The 17457-nt window shown below is 31.5% G+C and overlaps 4 protein-coding genes across 6 annotated transcripts; 2 read left to right on the top strand and 2 right to left on the bottom strand.

Annotated features, from left to right (window-relative positions):
* Positions 1-596: 596 nt before the first annotated feature.
* LOC126667206 (cullin-1-like) lies at positions 597-4247 on the bottom strand. 2 transcript variants are annotated; one of them, XM_050360168.2, is made up of 7 exons: positions 3969-4247; positions 3179-3278; positions 2885-3070; positions 2755-2802; positions 2010-2213; positions 1815-1892; positions 597-809 (listed from the first exon to the last, which is right to left on the bottom strand). In XM_050360168.2, the coding sequence occupies exons 1-7, from the start codon at positions 4109-4111 to the stop codon at positions 732-734; spliced, it is 837 nt and encodes a 278-aa protein (XP_050216125.1). In that variant the 5' UTR covers positions 4112-4247; the 3' UTR covers positions 597-731. The 2 variants fall into 2 exon arrangements, with proteins under 2 accessions (XP_050216125.1, XP_050216126.1); XM_050360169.2 differs by having other exon boundaries at positions 597-806; positions 3969-4245.
* Positions 4248-6649: 2402 nt separating this feature from the next.
* LOC126667308 (potassium transporter 5-like) lies at positions 6650-10336 on the top strand. Its single transcript, XM_050360277.2, has 7 exons — positions 6650-6826; positions 7159-7384; positions 7889-8137; positions 8258-8569; positions 8647-8814; positions 8902-9156; positions 9243-10336. The coding sequence occupies exons 1-7, from the start codon at positions 6695-6697 to the stop codon at positions 10079-10081; spliced, it is 2181 nt and encodes a 726-aa protein (XP_050216234.1). The 5' UTR covers positions 6650-6694; the 3' UTR covers positions 10082-10336.
* An 812-nt stretch (positions 10337-11148) lies between these two features.
* Positions 11149-13512, top strand: LOC126669363 (uncharacterized). Its single transcript, XM_050362815.2, has 4 exons — positions 11149-11238; positions 11410-11575; positions 11980-12110; positions 12965-13512. Exons 2-4 carry the CDS (start codon positions 11413-11415, stop codon positions 13247-13249), a joined length of 579 nt encoding a protein of 192 aa, XP_050218772.1. The 5' UTR covers positions 11149-11238; positions 11410-11412; the 3' UTR covers positions 13250-13512.
* Positions 13513-13635: 123 nt separating this feature from the next.
* Positions 13636-17400, bottom strand: LOC126669362 (mitochondrial thiamine diphosphate carrier 2-like). 2 transcript variants are annotated; one of them, XM_050362813.2, is made up of 8 exons: positions 17117-17400; positions 16820-16986; positions 16603-16725; positions 16315-16426; positions 15678-15805; positions 15407-15559; positions 14478-14627; positions 13636-14070 (listed from the first exon to the last, which is right to left on the bottom strand). In XM_050362813.2, the coding sequence occupies exons 2-8, from the start codon at positions 16934-16936 to the stop codon at positions 13852-13854; spliced, it is 1002 nt and encodes a 333-aa protein (XP_050218770.1). In that variant the 5' UTR covers positions 16937-16986; positions 17117-17400; the 3' UTR covers positions 13636-13851. The 2 variants fall into 2 exon arrangements, with proteins under 2 accessions (XP_050218770.1, XP_050218771.1); XM_050362814.2 differs by having other exon boundaries at positions 16820-16976.
* Between the last annotated feature and the right edge of the window lie 57 nt (positions 17401-17457).

Here is a 17457-nt window from a genome sequence, read left to right as displayed (position 1 = left end):
GCTTAAGTGGCCTTGAAAAAACTTAAAGAGCTCATATGTTCTTTTTGAATAGCTTAAAGAATTTTTTTGTATCTTTTGAATATTTTAATTAGGTTTCATTAGATATTTATTAGTTTATTTTTTTTAATTAGATTTTAATTAGTTTAATTGGGTTTTGGTTGACTTAATCGAATTTTGATAGGTTTATTAGATTTAATTTGGTATTAATTAGATTTAATTTGTTCTTGATTAGATTTAATTTCATAAAAATTTATCAACTTTACACGTTTTCTCATTTTAATCACGCCGTTTAAAAATCATCATTTTCATACATCAACTACCAATTTTTCTCAGTTCAAAAATCCGACAAAAATTGCTGATGTGTTACTATCTGATTCGTTATGACATGTCACTATTCGGTTGCCAACTCGGCAATTTTTACCGGCTTTTTGAATGGTGTATGAATTTGAGAAAAAACGGTAGTTCGTGTATGAAAATGACGATTTTTAAACAGCGTGATTAAAATGAAAAAAAAACATGTAAAGTTGGTGAATTTTTATGACATTAATCCTATTTTTTTTGTACTGAACCGCTCTTTGTACGTATAATATGTAGTGTCCATATTATTACCATTGAAAATGAGCTAAAAAAATACCATTACATAACTTTATTTTTATTTGTTGTTTTTTTGGTATGGTAGCTAAAAATCAGAGAGCAACTTAGTATAGTATTACAACATTCACAGGCCACAGCTAGCTTGACTGTAGATCACGATCAAGAGGCTTTAATCCTTCGAGTTCTGTATTAAGCAATTCGTATCGAACAACCTGCTTTCAAATATCATACACATAATAAATTAATTAAAATAAATATGTTGATTAAAAATATTTGAAAGAATCAAATGTTACCAATGACGGAGATAGGGGAGGCCGAGAGGGGGAAACCCCAAAATTTTAACCTATGGTATACGGAAACTTCAAAGGAGTTGTATCTTTTCTTTTTGAAAGTAATTTCATTTCCGATACTCTTAAAAACTCATATAATTCAAATATTTTGAGACCATTTCAGTAAATAACTAAAATTAAATAATTGTTTCTTAATAAAAAAAAGAATAATTGTTTCTTAATAAAAAATTCATTTCTTTAAAAAAGGATAACATAGTTATTTATGAATTAGAAAAACTTGAATAATTACCTACAAACCCACAATACACAAACATAACTAGTTATTTTGATCATTATAAAAAAGTATATTAGATTATCCAAACATAACTCTTTTTCTTCATCTTTTAAAAGTATATTCTTTATAATGTAGATTATCATTATTAAAATATTCTATTTTGATCATTCTCAAATGATTTATTTTATTATATATTAGATTATCACAAAAAAAATCCAAAAAAAAATCCTTTAATTTTTAAAAATACGCTTTCAACCCAAAATTTTCATCTTTATCTAAAAAATAATTATATTTCACTTTATTTTTGCCAACAAAGGATAAATTGCATATACATATAAAATATTTCAAAATACATCTCTAATTACGGACCATGTGAAAACTTTTAGTTTTAGGTATAAAATGAAAACATAGAGCGTACAATAAATTAAGAAAATGTATTTTTTAAATTTTGACCGGTTTCATTTTTGCATGACAATATTTTTTAATGAATAAAATTTGATATATATTATAAAATTTAATAACTTTTATAAATATATTATATATTTTATTATTTACACATTTTTATTTCTCATATTTTATAAAAAGCCATTTCGCGGTTTTCGCTTCGGTGCAACATATTTTTAACCTTGTGTCAACATGTCAAAATAATAACTAACCTGCAGCAGCTTCTCTTGGGTTATGCTCTGTAGGTAACTTGAAACTGTTTCAGTCTCATGCTTAATGCAATCTTCAACCTGAAATTTCCCATAAAGAAATAACAAAAGAAAAGAGATCATAATTATATTTCCATCTACAGATTACTGTAAAATTAATTACCTGAGAACTTAATTGTAAATAGTAAATAATCATACCATAATCAAGTAATCATCATGAGACTTATTTTGTTTCCAATTAGACGATTTTCTTGAATAAAATGCAGCAGAGTCCTTAAGCATTGCTTCTTCAAAATCTTGCTCATAATATTTGTTTGAATCAATTCCCATCTCTATATAGATAGCTAAAATATTCTTCAACAAAACCTCATCAATTTCTTCTCCTTCTCGTCCCATATTGATCTACATTATTAGATGATCAAAGTTTCTATAAATTATTTAGGCTTTTAAGCTCGCATTTGAACCCACCGATTTGACAGAATCTATTGAATTATCATCTTTAATCAAAACCAAATTAACCAAAATCTTAAAAATATATAAAAATGGAACTGATCAAATTAGCCGATTAACTAGGTTAAACCGATAAAAATATAAAAAATACATTTTTCAAAAAAAATATATAAAGAATAATAATTAAAAAAGTATAAAATATTTAGTTAGTTCAATTAATTCGGTTAATCAATTTTTTTAAACAATTAAGAACTGATAGATTCAACGAAAACCAAATAACTAGATCACTTAAGCCTCTTAACCGAAACGATTGAATTATCAATTTTAACCAAAATAAAAATAACCAAAATCTTAAAAATACAAAACCGAATGATCAAAGTAGTCGATTTAAAGTAATCAGATTAATCAAAACTTTTGACAAATTTTAACCGAAATAGGTCGGTTAATTCGGGTTTTAATAACCTACCAATGTAAATAAGAAAAAGGAACATACCATAGAAATAGCAGCATTTCTTATTTGGCTATTCACCTCACCATATACCTGGAACTCAAAAATTGGCAAATAAAAATGTGTTAAAATCGAGTATAAATGTCTGCATATATGAAAAAACAAACATAGTTACCAAATTATGAAAAGCTATGAAGCTGGTTTCTTGAAGTGAAGGAAGTTTTCGAGTAGGAATATAGTATCTACCAAGAAACCAGAAGAATTTTGAAAGCCATCGTGTTATAATCTTATAATTTCCCCATTTTCTCACTAATTCTTGCAACAGTTCTTGGTCGTTTTTCTCTCTTAAACAAGGCAACACCTGTTACGTGCACAACAAGAAATCAAGAAATCAAAAATGACTAGTTTCACAAATCTACATATATAATAATTAATTCTAAGTGACTGTACTGAATCTCTGAATTGTAACCTTAAGAGTGATATGATCTTCAAAAATCTGCTTGTATTTGTCATAAAGTTCCTTGGTGAAGTCCCCCAATGGATGTGATGCACTAAGATCAAAAACTACTCTGTCTCAAGAGTAGTCAAAGAAATATACAAGTCCACATATATAATCAAAAAGTAAAAACTAATTAAGTTTAGCGGTATTTGCAAAATAAATCCTAACGTTTCAACTCTGTTGCAATTTAATTACAATGTTCAAAACGTTATTACAAAATAAATACTGACGTTTCTCATTTTTGCATTTTTTAGCTCAAATATGTTTTCTGACAATTTTGTTTCCATTTTTTAGGCTTCATAGTGCAAAAACGCGAAAAATTAGAATTTTATTTAGAACATTTTTAAAACATGAATTTAATATGCGAATACTTGCTAACATGACTACTACAAATACACAAAACTGCCGGAAAATGATTGGGTTATAAAATGCAAAAAAAAATATGAAATTATATTAGGATTTATTTTGTGATGTTTTAAACAATAAGATTACATTTCTACAAAGTTAAGATTTGGTTTGCCAGTATTCCTTAAGTTTACGCCCGATTCGTAATGAAGAAATTCTAACATATATTCCGTCTACCATGTAATCCGTGGACAGAGTAAGTTAATTATATACGATTATCCAACTATACTACAGTGAACGGTTATCGACATTCAATTTGTTACGTTATGATTATCCAATAATTATATTTTAAAATCGAGAATTGCAGATTGAATCAAATAAAACAAAGAAAACATAAGAGAAATCAAAAGGATACGTGTAGTAACGCATATAATCTGCTGATGATAAAGACGAACTAGAAGTTCCTTCTGCAATGGCGTTGACTTGGTCAACTGCCTCTTGTATGACTTTCAATCCAGCTTCAAACTCCTTCAACCTGTCGGGATCTTTAACAGCCATGATTGATTGGAATGAAATTGAGATAATTATTAGAATAGATAAGAAATAAATGGGAGTGTGATTATAGATTTTAATCTTTTTTCTTCTTGTTTTGAAATTTGACTAGGATGATTCCAAGAAGTTGTCATACAAATTCTTTGAAAGTTCAATTGACAAAAGGAAGCTTCTTTTCGACTTTCTTGTTTACTTATACGACGTCGTGTCTCTTAAAATCTTTTAACTAGAGATTTTTTTTAACAAACGCTAAACTTTTCATTGATGAGAATAAAAATTAGATAGATAAATGGTTCTTTAACAAATTAAAAAAACTATTCTAAAATAACGAATGAGAGCTGTTAATACAGTCATCGATTAGGATTTTTTTAACCATCAAAAAGTTACCCAAAATATACATGGTTCAAATTGAAAATACGATCTTGAAACCGCTTGATTCTTGAAGTTTCAAACTTTTCAAATCCCATCTTTAATATAGATCCATAAGTGATCTCGCAATTTTTAGATCTTAAAAAAAACTTATTGAAACAAGAAGGTAGATCTGCGATTAATAGTACTATGGGCGGAGAGAAAATGATTTTCCGATTAACCGGAAAAATCATCTTCTCCCATCCTTAAAGATGAAGCAGAAAAAGAGCGATTTGGTTTTAGAGAGAAGAAAAAACACTATTTATAAACACATTTTTTTCGGGAAACGAAAACGCATTACGAGCCACTTTCAATGCTATACTAATTTTGAGAGTAGTAAAAATATTTTTTTTTTAATGTTTAAATAATGTCGATCAATTTATTTTTTCTTATAAAGTAAATGGTAGTATAAATTAAAAAATATAAATTATTTATTTTATTATAAAAATATAGATTAATCAAATATGGTGAGTCATATTTAATCAAAATTAATATAATTATTATTGTTAATTTCAAAAAATCATAAATACACTTTAAACCTTTAATATTTTCAGAAACAAATTGAAGTAAAATCAAATAAACCCCTAAGAAATTTGTCCAATTTACAAGTACCTATTTATATTTTGAAATTTAGTTTGTCTATAATTTTATTGTAAAATAATATTCTTTTGTTTATTTATCATTATTGAAAAATATTAAATAATGAAATAAATTTAATAAGAACAGAAATAATGTATCGTAATTTTTTTTAATTATACAAATGTAACACATGCAAGACTTCTTTGGAGCATGCCCATCTTTTTATTGGGTCAATTATTTCCTGGTGCCGCGAGTTTGATTGATGTTGATTTAAGTCAATGGTGATATTTAGCTGAGATAATTACAGATTTTACATATTATAAAAAAATACAAATGAGAAAATAATAATAATAATGTTTTTCTAGTATTTACATGTTTGTTTATCATGTAAAAAGTTAAAAATTTAATATATTGACAATATAGATGGCGGTAGAATATATAATATGTCAAAATAAATAGATTGGGTGAAGTAATATATCAAATATTAGACTAACGGATAATTTTTTTTAAAAAAATTCCATATAATAACCAATAAGTTATAATTCAAATGGTATAAGCGTTAGATAACAATCTATTAAAACGTGGATTCGATTCTTTCCGCAAACGTTTTCCATTCTTCAATTATCAAAAAAATATTTTAATATAATATGATAAAAGTAAAGGATGTTAGTGTAATTTTTAAATGTTAAAAGAGTCAAAAATTAATTACTTTCACCAATGAGATAAGTACAACTATTAGCATTTTAATGTACTCTCTTTTATGTACATTCTACAATTGTTATCATTATTATTGGTTTTCAATATTTATTATTTACAGTCATATAATCATAAAATGTAAGCAATACTCAAAATAGCAATTATATATTTTCTTACACCTGTAGTTGACATGAAATGACTTGGCCAGGTTACTTTTATATCTATATCTATACTATATATAAAAGCACGGATGGGGGGGGGGATAGGCAAATTTACGGAATAACCCTTTTTAATCTATATTAAATAACGGTTTTATAGTCATTAACAAATTAATTGTTTAATTAATTACTAAAAATTATTATAATTAGAGTTTTAGTTAAAATAAAATTGTATCATGATAGAGGAATACTAATTGAGTATAGAAAAAATAGCTAATCTTTTCCAAATTAATAGGAATATCAATCTTTTAGTTTGACTACACTAGCAACACAATTAATGTTATCCAAATCTTTATTAGTTATGTGTAAATTTACAAAAAAAAATAATTTGATTTTTTTAATATTGTTTTAAAATAATAACACATGAATTGACGAGTCACGTTACGAGCCACGTGCGTAGCACGCAAAGCGAGACTAGTGTAAAGAAGTGTGTACTCCGTGTATAATTTATTTATAACCGCGTATATTAATTATCCAAAAATAGAAATTTACAACTGTCGAAAGAAACAAGAAATTTCATAGTTAAAAAGAAAAGGAAATAATTTCTTAACTTCTCTGTCAACCAAGTAGTTACTAAAAACATGGCAACCATAAAAAACGAGTGAAAAAAATAACACTATATAAATTACGAGCCGTTAACGAACCTGAAGTCTTTTTCATCTCTAATATTTCATACATTGCTCTCACAATGGCGGAGGTTGAAGAAGAAGAACAAAGATCGCCGCAAGCCGCGGAATCAGACGGAGATTATCCTAAGCTTGTGAAGACTAAAGATTTTTTCGACGTGGAGGCTAACGCTAGTCGTACTCATAATCGGAAGGTGAAATTTTGAATGTATACATTTCTTTGATAAATCAAAAGAATGAGCGTTTATGGGAGAAATTAAAACCACGGCCTGACAGATTGTTGTCTGACGCATGGACAGAACTAGGAATACAAGTATGAGGGTGTAAAACAATAGAAACTTAGTAACCATATTTTATAAAAACTAAAAAAATTGAAATACCATTTTTCAAAAACGAAAATATTTAGAGGGACAGTTGCCCCTTCATCTCCTCACCCGAGTCTGTCTTGACCTAGCGTATATATCATTTGAGCTATAACTCATTCATTGTTTTTTCAATTCAATGAGATTTTTGATTTGGAATGCAGGATGCAGACTGGGGAACAATTTTGAAGCTAGCGTTTCAATGTATTGGTGTGGTTTATGGTGATTTAGGTACATCGCCGTTGTATGTGTTGCCGAGTATTTTTCCGAACGGAATTAAGGAAAAAAATGATGTTCTCGGCGTACTGTCGTTGATTATTTACTCACTCATCATCATCACCTTGATTAAATACGTCTTTATTGTTCTTGCTGCCAATGATAATGGAGATGGTAAGCTTCATATATGAGCTTTAGGTTTTAATAAACTTTAACGTGTTTTGTATTTATAACAAGAATTTTAAAAGTTGGTAAAAATCAATGATCAATTTTTATCTTTTGTTAAATTGGAACACCAACTTATTTTCTATTGAAAAAATATTGACGATTCTATATATTCTCATGTCTTTGTCAACATTATTTCAATAGAAACAATTAATTGGTATTCTGATTCGCCAAAAATTATTGATGACCAATTTTATAAAGTTTCAAAGTTTATACTTTATTGGGTAATAACGCTAAAATCATAATTTATTTTACATTAAACTCTAAATAATAAAACACTAATTAATTTGAAATAAAGAAAATTTGTCGGCTAAAGTGAAAATGAAAGTTTAGCTATTAAAATAAATTAGATTAAAGTTTCGTTATAACTGAAATAAAATAAGTCAAAAGTTTAGTGATTTTCGAAATCAATTATATTAAAGCTGATATTTTTTTTGTTATTGAGGATTACAGGAGGAACTTTTGCACTATATTCTTTGATTTGCCGGCATAGTAAGGCGAGCTTGATACCAAATCAGCAAGCTGAAGATAGAAAAGTTTCTACTTATAAACTGGATATGCCAAACCGGAGAGTGAAATTGGCTTCGGCAGTCAAATCCAAACTTGAGAGTAATCATGCAATCAAATACTTCATGTTGTTTATGACCATGCTCGGAGTTTCCATGGTTCTCGGAGATGGCATTCTTACGCCTTGCATATCAGGTACGGACACTCATTTTATAAGTCTTGCTCCCCGAATGTGCACGCTCTATGTCTCGGCATTTCGTATTTTTCAACGTTTTCGTTTCCGTAACTCTTATCAGCTTCGTTTTGTGAATGCAGTATTATCTGCAGTGGGAGGAATTAAAGAGGCAGTTCCTACACTTTCACAAGATGTTATAATGTGGGTTTCGGTAGTAATTTTAGTTTTCTTGTTCCAACTTCAGAGGTTCGGAACAGATAAAGTTGGCTACACATTTGCTCCAATCATTATGCTATGGTTTTTCTCTATTGCAACCATTGGACTTTACAACTTCATCAAGTATGACCCCAGCGTAATCAAGGCTGTTAATCCATACTATATTATACAATATTTCCAACGAAATGGGAAGGATGCTTGGATTTCTCTTGGCGGCGTTGTTTTATGTCTTACAGGTACGTTTCGCGCATGTTTTCTTATCTTTTGATGCTATTTGAAAGGTTGATGTTGAATTATTTTGATCCGAATTCAGGTTCCGAAGCGTTGTTTGCTGATTTGGGGCATTTTAATGTTCGGTCTGTTCGATTAAGCAGTTGCACCATACTTATTCCCTCTGTCTTGCTAGCTTATGTTGGCCAGTGTTCTTATCTCCAAGAAAATGCTGCTGATATTACTGATTCCTTTTTCAAGTCCATTCCGAGTAAGATTTTTTATTCACAATACTTTTTGCTCTCTGTTTGTTTTCTGTTTCTGCTAAATTTGGATATTAATTTTGTTTTTGGCACAGAGGCATTGTTTTGGCCACAGTTTATCGTAGCAGTACTAGCTGCAATCATTGCGAGTCAATCATTAATCTCCGCTTCGTTCTCAATAATTCAACAATCAGTAGCATTAGGGTGTTTCCCCCGGATTAAAGTAGTACACACTTCTGCAGATTTCGAGGGACAAGTTTATATTCCTGAGATTAATACTTTTCTTATGATCGCTTGTGTGGCCGTCACACTCGGCTTTAAAAACACTATACAGATTGGAAATGCTTATGGTAATAATATTATTTTCTTGTAAGAATTTTAGTGTTCACATTTATTTTTTGTTCGGAAATTGAATTTGTGCATACTTTTCTTGCAGGAATCGCGGTGACATTCGTTTTCGTGATTACTTCTGCACTTTTAGTTCTGATTATGATTATGATATGGAAGATAAACATCATCTACGTAGTCATCTACATATTGACCATTGGTTTGAGCGAATTGATATATTTGAGCGCGACTCTGTACAAATTTGTCGACGGAGGGTACCTTCCGTTACTCCTCGCCTTTGTTATAGTCACAATTATGTTCATTTGGAGCTACGGATACAGGAAGAAGTATTTATACGAGCTGGAAAACAAAATTTCAGTAGAAAGGCTTACTGATATAGTCTCCGGGAAAAGAATCAATCGAATCCAAGGTCTCGGATTATTCTACTCGCAGCTTGTTCAAGGCGTATCGCCCGTTTTCACTCACTACATCTCGAGTATTCCGGCTTTACATTCAGTTCTCGTATTTGTTTCAATCAAATCATTACCTATCAGTAAAGTGCCCGCTGAAGAACGTTTCTTGTTTCAAAGAGTGAAGCCGGGCGAGCTGATTTTTCGATGCATTGTACGTTACGGATACACAGATTCGTTCAAAAAACAAGGATCGTTCGAGCAAGATTTAGCGAACCAATTGAAAGAGTTCATAAGAGATGAACAAGGAGATAATGTAGATAATGAAATTGAATCAGTTGATAAAGCATTGAACGACGGGATTGTTTATTTAATGGGTGAAGCCGAGGTTATGGCTGCGAATGGATCGTCGTGGATCAAGAAATTTACGGTAGATTATCTTTATAATTGGTTAAGTAGATGCGTCCGACAGCCTGATGAAATTTTCTTGATCCCTCGTAAACACTTGCTTAAAGTTGGAATGACATATGATGTCTAATTATGGCAAGTTTAAGTTTACGACATTTTGATCATCCTGTGGTTCGTTGATTCAGTTGAATAAAAGTACATATTATATGGAAAATTCTTGGTGTATTATTTTCACATTCTAAGTATCCGAAAATTTCCATGTAGTATAGGAGTATATATTATTGTAATGATCCAAGTTTATTAGCTGATACTTCGTTATCCAAGTTAGAGTGCTCAAAAAATATGTAAAATTTACTTTTGTTTTAGCTTTTACATTATGATTAAACTTTATTCTTTATTTTTTTTATAAGTTTTAACACTTTATGTTTGATTATCTTGATTATCATTTCATATTTCTAATCCACAGGTTCATATCATTAATTATATATTGCTATTAAAGTATTTTATTATGCTGCTAAACAATTTAATAAATTACTCCGTCAAGCAATAGTTTAACTGTAATCAGGGGTGAGAATTGAGTTGGTTCGAATAAAAACCTATTGATTTAATCACAATTAAATTAGTTATATTTTTATTCGAAACAAATTGATTAATAAATTATTTTAAATTAAATTAATTGAATAAACCAAAATATAAAAAATATCGATTAATTCCGTGAAATTAAAAAAAATATAAAGAGTAATTGCTAAAAATTAAAATTGAAATGAAATAATTCAATTAATTTAATAAAAGAAATATTTAAAACTTATTATCCTAATTGAATAATTTTTAAATTAATTAAGTTGAATTGGTTGAATTGATTAATTAAATTAATTGAAAAATTGACCAAATTAATCAAACTAGATAGATTAATTCAGTTTGATTTGTTTTTTCTCAACATGTAGCAAATGCATAAAACGAGTATATATTTCTTATATTTTAAATCATCCCTTAACTATTTAATTTGTATATACATGGTCTTTTTAGGCATAAAACACTGTCGTTTTATGTCACTCATAGCAGTGACAGTTTTAAAATAAATAATTAAGGGATTATTTAAATATAAAATATTTACTAAGGATCAAAAGAAATAAAAGCTAATAATATAGAAACTTTAAGATGCATTTATCCTAAAAGAATGAGAACAAGTAGGAGGGATACATCCACGTGGCCTTATACAGAGATAACGACGTGGCAAACATTTTACTGTTTCTAAAACCCACAAGGCTCCTCCTAGCTCCGTCGCAGGTTAATGTCATTATGTTTGATTTGCACCCTTCTCCGATCTCAGACAGTTAAATCTTTTTGACCTAACTGATCGCTACCCATTTCAATACCATTCTCAGACTGCGGGCAGTTAAGTTTTAACATAACTAAAATTCGATAAAGCTGCTAATTTTTTTAACATTGAAATAACAGATAATGGGTCAGGCATTTCGTCGAGCATCTGGCAGAATAAGGGCCACCGATTCATCTCCGGCTACAAAGACTGTAGTTGACCGCCGGCCGCCGGAAATAACCCCTGATAAAGTGGAGATCTTGAGGACAAGCGCCCAATGTAACAATCAGGACAATCTTGCTTCTGGTGAGTTCTAATTGTTCAATTTCTTCTCTGTTACTAATGCTATAAGCCTCATTATTAGGAGTTAGGACTTTGTTGCTAAGTTTGATTGGAAGTAACACATTTTGTTAATTAGTTATGATAATTAAGATGGTTGTATTGGAATGAAGAATTTAGCTACAGCCTAGGTAGCACGGACACGGGAAACGGGTCACTTGGATATTGACACGGTGAGACGGTGTTATTTATGTAAAAAAATGAAGTTCTGTGTCCGAAACATTTTCGAAACGGGACACGTTGATTGAATGAAGTGTTTGTGCTACAGAGCTTATTGAAAATTTCATATTTTGATGGAAAATGGAATTATTAGTTACGAAACTTATATGTATTCTTCCAAAAATGACTGGTTTATTATTGTACTGGTTTAGGGGAAGATGGTATTCCAAAAGTTAATACAGAGAATGAACTTGAAGAAAAGGATCCACAATATGATGCAATGCTTAACCAAATGGTGGGTAGAATTCGAACAAAACCTGGAGGCAAATTGGAGATGGGCGAGGTAAGATCATTTTCTGCTATTCTGCACCCTAAGTGCAATCATCTATAGGAACTTTTTCGTTATTGTTTTGGTCGATGGTAATGGTAAATATAATTTTCTGCTATTTTTTGTTTTGTAATCTTCATGATTGTAAGTTTATTGCTTGATGGACATTAAATTAACAAACTAAGTAACACAAACACTTCATTCCATCAATGTTTCCTTCTTCGGAAACGTAGCGGTAACTTGGCGTTTTGAACACGAAACATCATTTTTATCATAGTAGACTCTAAAATAACACTGTCTCGCCAATGCCCATGTCCTGGTCTCCAGTTTTCCTGTATTTGTGCTACATAGTTAGCAGATAATTTCATGGGATTGTATGCATATAATGGAAAGATATGCATCTTCATGCATTTGCTAATCAAACCGAATAACTGAAATAGACCGGAAAATTTGGTCTAGTTCTCTTTTGGATTCAAAAAACTCAGTTAAGTTTTAGTACAAACCAAACCAAACCGAAAAATAAACTGAACTGACTAGTTCGCCTTGATTTGAATTTCTTTAATTCCTTAAAACTTTGATTTGTTTGTATTGAATAAGTAGAATATTGGTTTGGTTTGGTTTGATTCACGGTTCAAACCTAATGCCACACGTATTTGCCACATTAAACAGACTGCATTCTCAAACTGGTGAAAGGTTTAACTGGTTGTAGTTATTTGCTGATTCTCTTCGTATGATGATTGAAAGTTGAAACTTGTACATTTTTAGTGGGAGGTTCCACCTGATCTTAAGTTCTCCTTTATCAAGTGAGCCATACTATGTTTCTCACCTCTGCATATTTACCCAAAAATGTTATTAAAATTTGTCGACAGGCAGCTGTGGGGGAAAGGTATGATAGGCCGATGCCAAAGTTGCGGAACACAAAACCCGATTCTACAAGGTACGAGGAAAGACCTGCTCCTCCAGGGACTCTAAATATAGCACAGTTGCGCCACATGATGCTTCTTCATCAAGGAAAGGCTGATGATCAAACCGGGCCAATGGACATTCACCAGATTGCTAACAAGTTCCGACTTGAAGTGGATCAGGTTCAGCAGATATTGAAGTTTGTGACCCTGCCTCCAGAGGAAAAGAAAGAAGAGAGATCTAATCAATGATTGCCGGCTTCTGCTTCTGCTTTACACTACATGTGTAAAGGGAGAGTTGAGTTAATTTTCATATGGGAGCTATGGGTTTGATCTCCACCTTCCGGCTGCTATACTTTTATTTAGGTGACAATCTGTTATATTTTGGGGGTTTGGGATGTTGCAAACTGTCAGGGTAGTCATAGAACACCAGTTAAGACTTTTTGTTTGAATATATAGTTGGGGAACTTGTACCCTGGTATTTCGCATGAAAATTCAATCATAAAATTCCACAAGTCAATGGCTGCAATGAGAGGAACTGGCTGCAAGAAATTACCTACTCAACAATCAACATATAATTGCCCAAATGTTATCAGCAAATAAATTAGAAATCTCAAATGTTTTAACAGTTTCAAAAATAATATAAAAAAATTTCATTGAGCTCTATTCTATTTCCAGTGCTTACTTTACAATTACAGAAGTATAAAACTGCCTATTGATTTGACTAAGTTTAAAGAAACAAAAATGATCCCCAATTCCTTCCCTTGGGACAATATAAGATTACAGAAAAAGAATGATATGACTCCATGATTTACCAAAATAATTAGAAATAGAAAACATAAGGACTGTTAATTTCAAGTCAAAGTAGACTCTAGCCAATCTGATGTAAATTCGTAAACTACAAATGTTACAGCACCAGCTGGTGCTGCCTTGACAGTTGATGGAACGATGCCCTTGTAAAGACCGGCCCAACCCTCTGCATGAAAAATTTGTCGAAGGGCATCAAGCATGTTTTTGTAAGCCCGGTGCTCAACACGAGCACCATACTTTGGATGCCTCGGAAGTCCTTCAATCTGCAAGGGTCAAAAACAATAATGTAAAACAGCTTATGCTGAGATTCGCACAAGTTTATAAGGAAAAGTTTTTTCTGCAAAATGCTTATTGTGTACGATATGGAAACAGCATATCACAATTGCATTAATAATTAACGTCAAAACATTTCTTCTAGATCAAAGGGATTCCTGATTTGATAATAATCATGCATCAGTGACACATAAAGTTACATCCATGACCCCTATTATCATTGTACGTATGGCTTCACACATACTGCATATGGAATATTAATTTAACTTATATCTCAAAGAATGACCATATAGGTCAAACATTCATTTATCTAACTGACCCAGTTCAACAATCTAAACAAAGTATCATACTTATAGTGATTCTACCAAAGAATACTTCAAGAAATCTAGAGATATACCTGGAATCTCTTTTTTACCACATCAAGAGGATGGCAGACAAGTTTAGCACATGTCCCAGCAACTAACCCACAGAGAAAAAGCTGAAAGCTTGAAAGGCTTTTATCATTATTGACTGCGCTTGTATTGGAGAGCCTGTGCTGATTCCAGGCCTAAAATAGATACAGCAAATGCATCATGAACCAATAAAAATCAGCATTTATGAGAAGAAAGTAGAAAGCAGATTAAAGTAGCTATGCCTGTACAAGCAAAAGCAGAATGAACATTTGATCAACAAACGTGTTAGTACATACAACACCATCTTATATTTCTTCTAAAAGTATTCTTCTCATACGGAAGATTCAATTTCAGTGCAGTGCAGTCCATAGTCATTGGAATGCACATGACATCTTAATCAGAACATTTATGACTAGCCACTATAAATATTGATAATGGCAAAGTTCCTCTTATTTGTATAAAGAAAACAGAGGATCTCCAGAAAACATTTTAAAGCAGCAGTCATTTGTAGAAAAATAACATGTGAACATATGGCAATTTCTATTAAATGGTAAAAAGAGCTAAAAGCGCCTTTCAGACTTTTAAACAGAGTATTGCAAATAAATTTTTCGTCGGAAGAACATATGAGCTGACTATTTACTGTTTTACCCTACCAAATCAATATCTCAAGTCTCAACAGCACAAAGTTTCCATTCCCTTGTTCGAGAAGGCATCATACATGCATTGGGATCAGGGATAAGCCGAACAGGGACGGAACTAGGAATTCTAGTATGGGGGGGGGGGGCTGGTTTGTACAAAAAAATGGGGGGGCTAATTATATAAAAGTCAAAATTTAGTAATCACCATATTTAAAAAAAAAAAATTGGGGCAGCAAGGGCTACCTCGGCCCAAAGGGCTGGGTCCGCCCCTGAAGCCAAAGAGAGAGAAATAATACCATCGTCCACCGCTTAAATGTGTCATAGGTGCCAAATTGAAGGCCAGCATATGGAACAATCTCAACTAGTGTGGGTGATAATCCAGCATATAAGCCTTTGAAGCCACGGATTTTTATTATGTCAATGAATGCCGATCTCATTGTTGGATACACCTAAACAGAAAATAGTTCTTAGTCAAATAAAAGACCAACACCCTAAGGTTAGCTTTAGATGCAGTGAACTTGTGAAACAGCAAAATAAATGCAATAGTATAGAGCCATATTCTAATACCTTAGGTTCACCCTGTGAAGCCAATATGGTCCTTAGTAGATCAAATGGGTATGATCCAATTGTTGCTGCACACCCAGCTAATGCCCCACTGACATAAGAGAGGTAAGGACTCAGATGAATGTGATTCTCTGTCAAACAAAAGGACCAAATAAAAGGCCAAAGAATTAAGATAATCTGAAGAAAAAAAGTAGTAAATGAAGAATAAAATAAATGGGACACCAGTAAAACAGCTCATTAATGTCAGCACCATTACCAAACACAGTAAGTCCCTAAATTGACTCATATTCATATAGTTGACACAGCAGTTAAATTCTGGATTCTGTTAAAATACGACAAATATATAATCAACTTCAGGTCCAAATAACTATTCATTCCAGCATGTGTTAAGCAGTTCCGTTGTATGTCAAAAAAGAGTTCGGGTTGAATTTTGGCAATTAACTAGGTCAGCAAATCTTTTGTGATAATCTGATGCATTTCCTCTATAGATATTGAATAAACCACAATCAATGAAAAGAAGACAATGGATCAAGGCAATTTTAATACAATTTTCTACTTAATACACAAAATGAATTCATAATTTGAAAAGTAGAACATGGTTGCTGTTCTTTCATGGCTATTCACAAGTCCACACAAGTACCTGATTTTGAAGAACCGGAAGCAAGAGTTTTCAATCTGTGTAACACAGTAAACTGTATGGCAGTGTACGGCATAACCATGAGTAAAGCTGGGACATTACCACGCCAAAAACCCTACAGTAAGAAATATTCTTGAATTTAATACCAAACAATATGCAAAAGTCACTGCTCACAATAGTAAAGGAAATAGTACACTCATAATCAAAAATGGCTTATTTAAAATTCACATTTCAAAAACAATAAATGTCTAAAAATGTGCTTAAAGCCGAAAAAGACAGGCATGATCATACCGGCAAACCTTCCTCTCTAAGAATATCCTTAGAAGCTTGTAACATTCCAGTGTACTTTGACGGTCCGATAGTGCTATTATTTCCTCGAACCAATGCCCATGACGATGTAGGCTCCAATTGTACCTTCCCAAAACAATGATTGCATATTTCAATCAAATTTCAACAGTTTACATATAACCTAAAATAATACTAATTTTAAAAATATGAACATACTAACCTGAAATCTAATCTTAATAACATCCAATGGAGAAGTGATGGTACGAGATATAGCACCGGTGATTGCTCCGGCTGTTGTGTCTATTACTGCTCGTTTCAGCTGACTTGTCTCTCCCATTTTCTCCTTCCAGATAATAACAGAAACTACGTCGTTTTAACTGATATAACCTAATTCCCAAAGTTTAAAAACAAAGAAAATCAAATTAGACCACCGTTCATTGACTGCTATTATCAGTAAGAAATAGTTGACAAACTGAAATTAGGGGTTTCAGCAAAAGACACGGTGCGATTAGATTACCTGGAAGTGTCAGAATCAGGAAGAAAATGCAGGAGGGACAGGCCGCCATTGATTTTTTTTAATTTTACTTTTGGCCGCCTGCTTGTGGATTTCTTTTAATATTGGATGATGAACGACTTGTCGCTCTTTATTAAAAATTATTATACAGAGAGATTCCGGCGACTGTTCGGAGGTGAAGAAGACGAATGTGTAATAATAGACTGTTAGAAGTTGGCCGCAAAGATTCTTTCTTTCTATTTTCTTTTCTTTTCTTTTCTATGGCTATGGTAACTGAAAGGAGCCTTTCTTTTAATATATGAGATTTTTCTGGTGACAAATTATTGCTTTTATCATATTTTCCT

This window comes from Mercurialis annua, linkage group LG2 (genome assembly GCF_937616625.2).
Source record: "Mercurialis annua linkage group LG2, ddMerAnnu1.2, whole genome shotgun sequence".
Taxonomy (NCBI): Eukaryota; Viridiplantae; Streptophyta; class Magnoliopsida; order Malpighiales; family Euphorbiaceae; genus Mercurialis; species Mercurialis annua.
The sequence above is the reverse complement of the archived record's forward strand: the minus strand, read 5'-3'. Positions and strand labels throughout refer to the sequence as shown.

Excerpts from the sequence above, each read along its gene's own strand:
- LOC126667206 (XM_050360168.2), bottom strand. The coding sequence starts at position 4,111 with ATGGCTGTTAAAGATCCCGACAGGTTGAAGGAGTTTGAAGCTGGATTG. Across the intron at positions 2,214-2,754 it reads GAAATGCTGCTATTTCTATG|ATCAATATGGGACGAGAAGG; the intron begins GTATGTTCCTTT and ends CTAATAATGTAG. Across the intron at positions 1,893-2,009 it reads ATGATGATTACTTGATTATG|GTTGAAGATTGCATTAAGCA; the intron begins GTATGATTATTT and ends GGGAAATTTCAG.
- LOC126669363 (XM_050362815.2), top strand. The coding sequence starts at position 11,413 with ATGGGTCAGGCATTTCGTCGAGCATCTGGCAGAATAAGGGCCACCGAT. Across the intron at positions 11,576-11,979 it reads TCAGGACAATCTTGCTTCTG|GGGAAGATGGTATTCCAAAA; the intron begins GTGAGTTCTAAT and ends GTACTGGTTTAG. Across the intron at positions 12,111-12,964 it reads GCAAATTGGAGATGGGCGAG|GCAGCTGTGGGGGAAAGGTA; the intron begins GTAAGATCATTT and ends ATTTGTCGACAG.
- LOC126667308 (XM_050360277.2), top strand. The coding sequence starts at position 6,695 with ATGGCGGAGGTTGAAGAAGAAGAACAAAGATCGCCGCAAGCCGCGGAA. Across the intron at positions 6,827-7,158 it reads GTCGTACTCATAATCGGAAG|GATGCAGACTGGGGAACAAT; the intron begins GTGAAATTTTGA and ends TTTGGAATGCAG. Across the intron at positions 8,570-8,646 it reads CGTTGTTTTATGTCTTACAG|GTTCCGAAGCGTTGTTTGCT; the intron begins GTACGTTTCGCG and ends ATCCGAATTCAG.
- LOC126669362 (XM_050362813.2), bottom strand. The coding sequence starts at position 16,936 with ATGGGAGAGACAAGTCAGCTGAAACGAGCAGTAATAGACACAACAGCC. Across the intron at positions 16,427-16,602 it reads TTAGAGAGGAAGGTTTGCCG|GGTTTTTGGCGTGGTAATGT; the intron begins GTATGATCATGC and ends TTCTTACTGTAG. Across the intron at positions 15,560-15,677 it reads CTTCACAGGGTGAACCTAAG|GTGTATCCAACAATGAGATC; the intron begins GTATTAGAATAT and ends TTTTCTGTTTAG.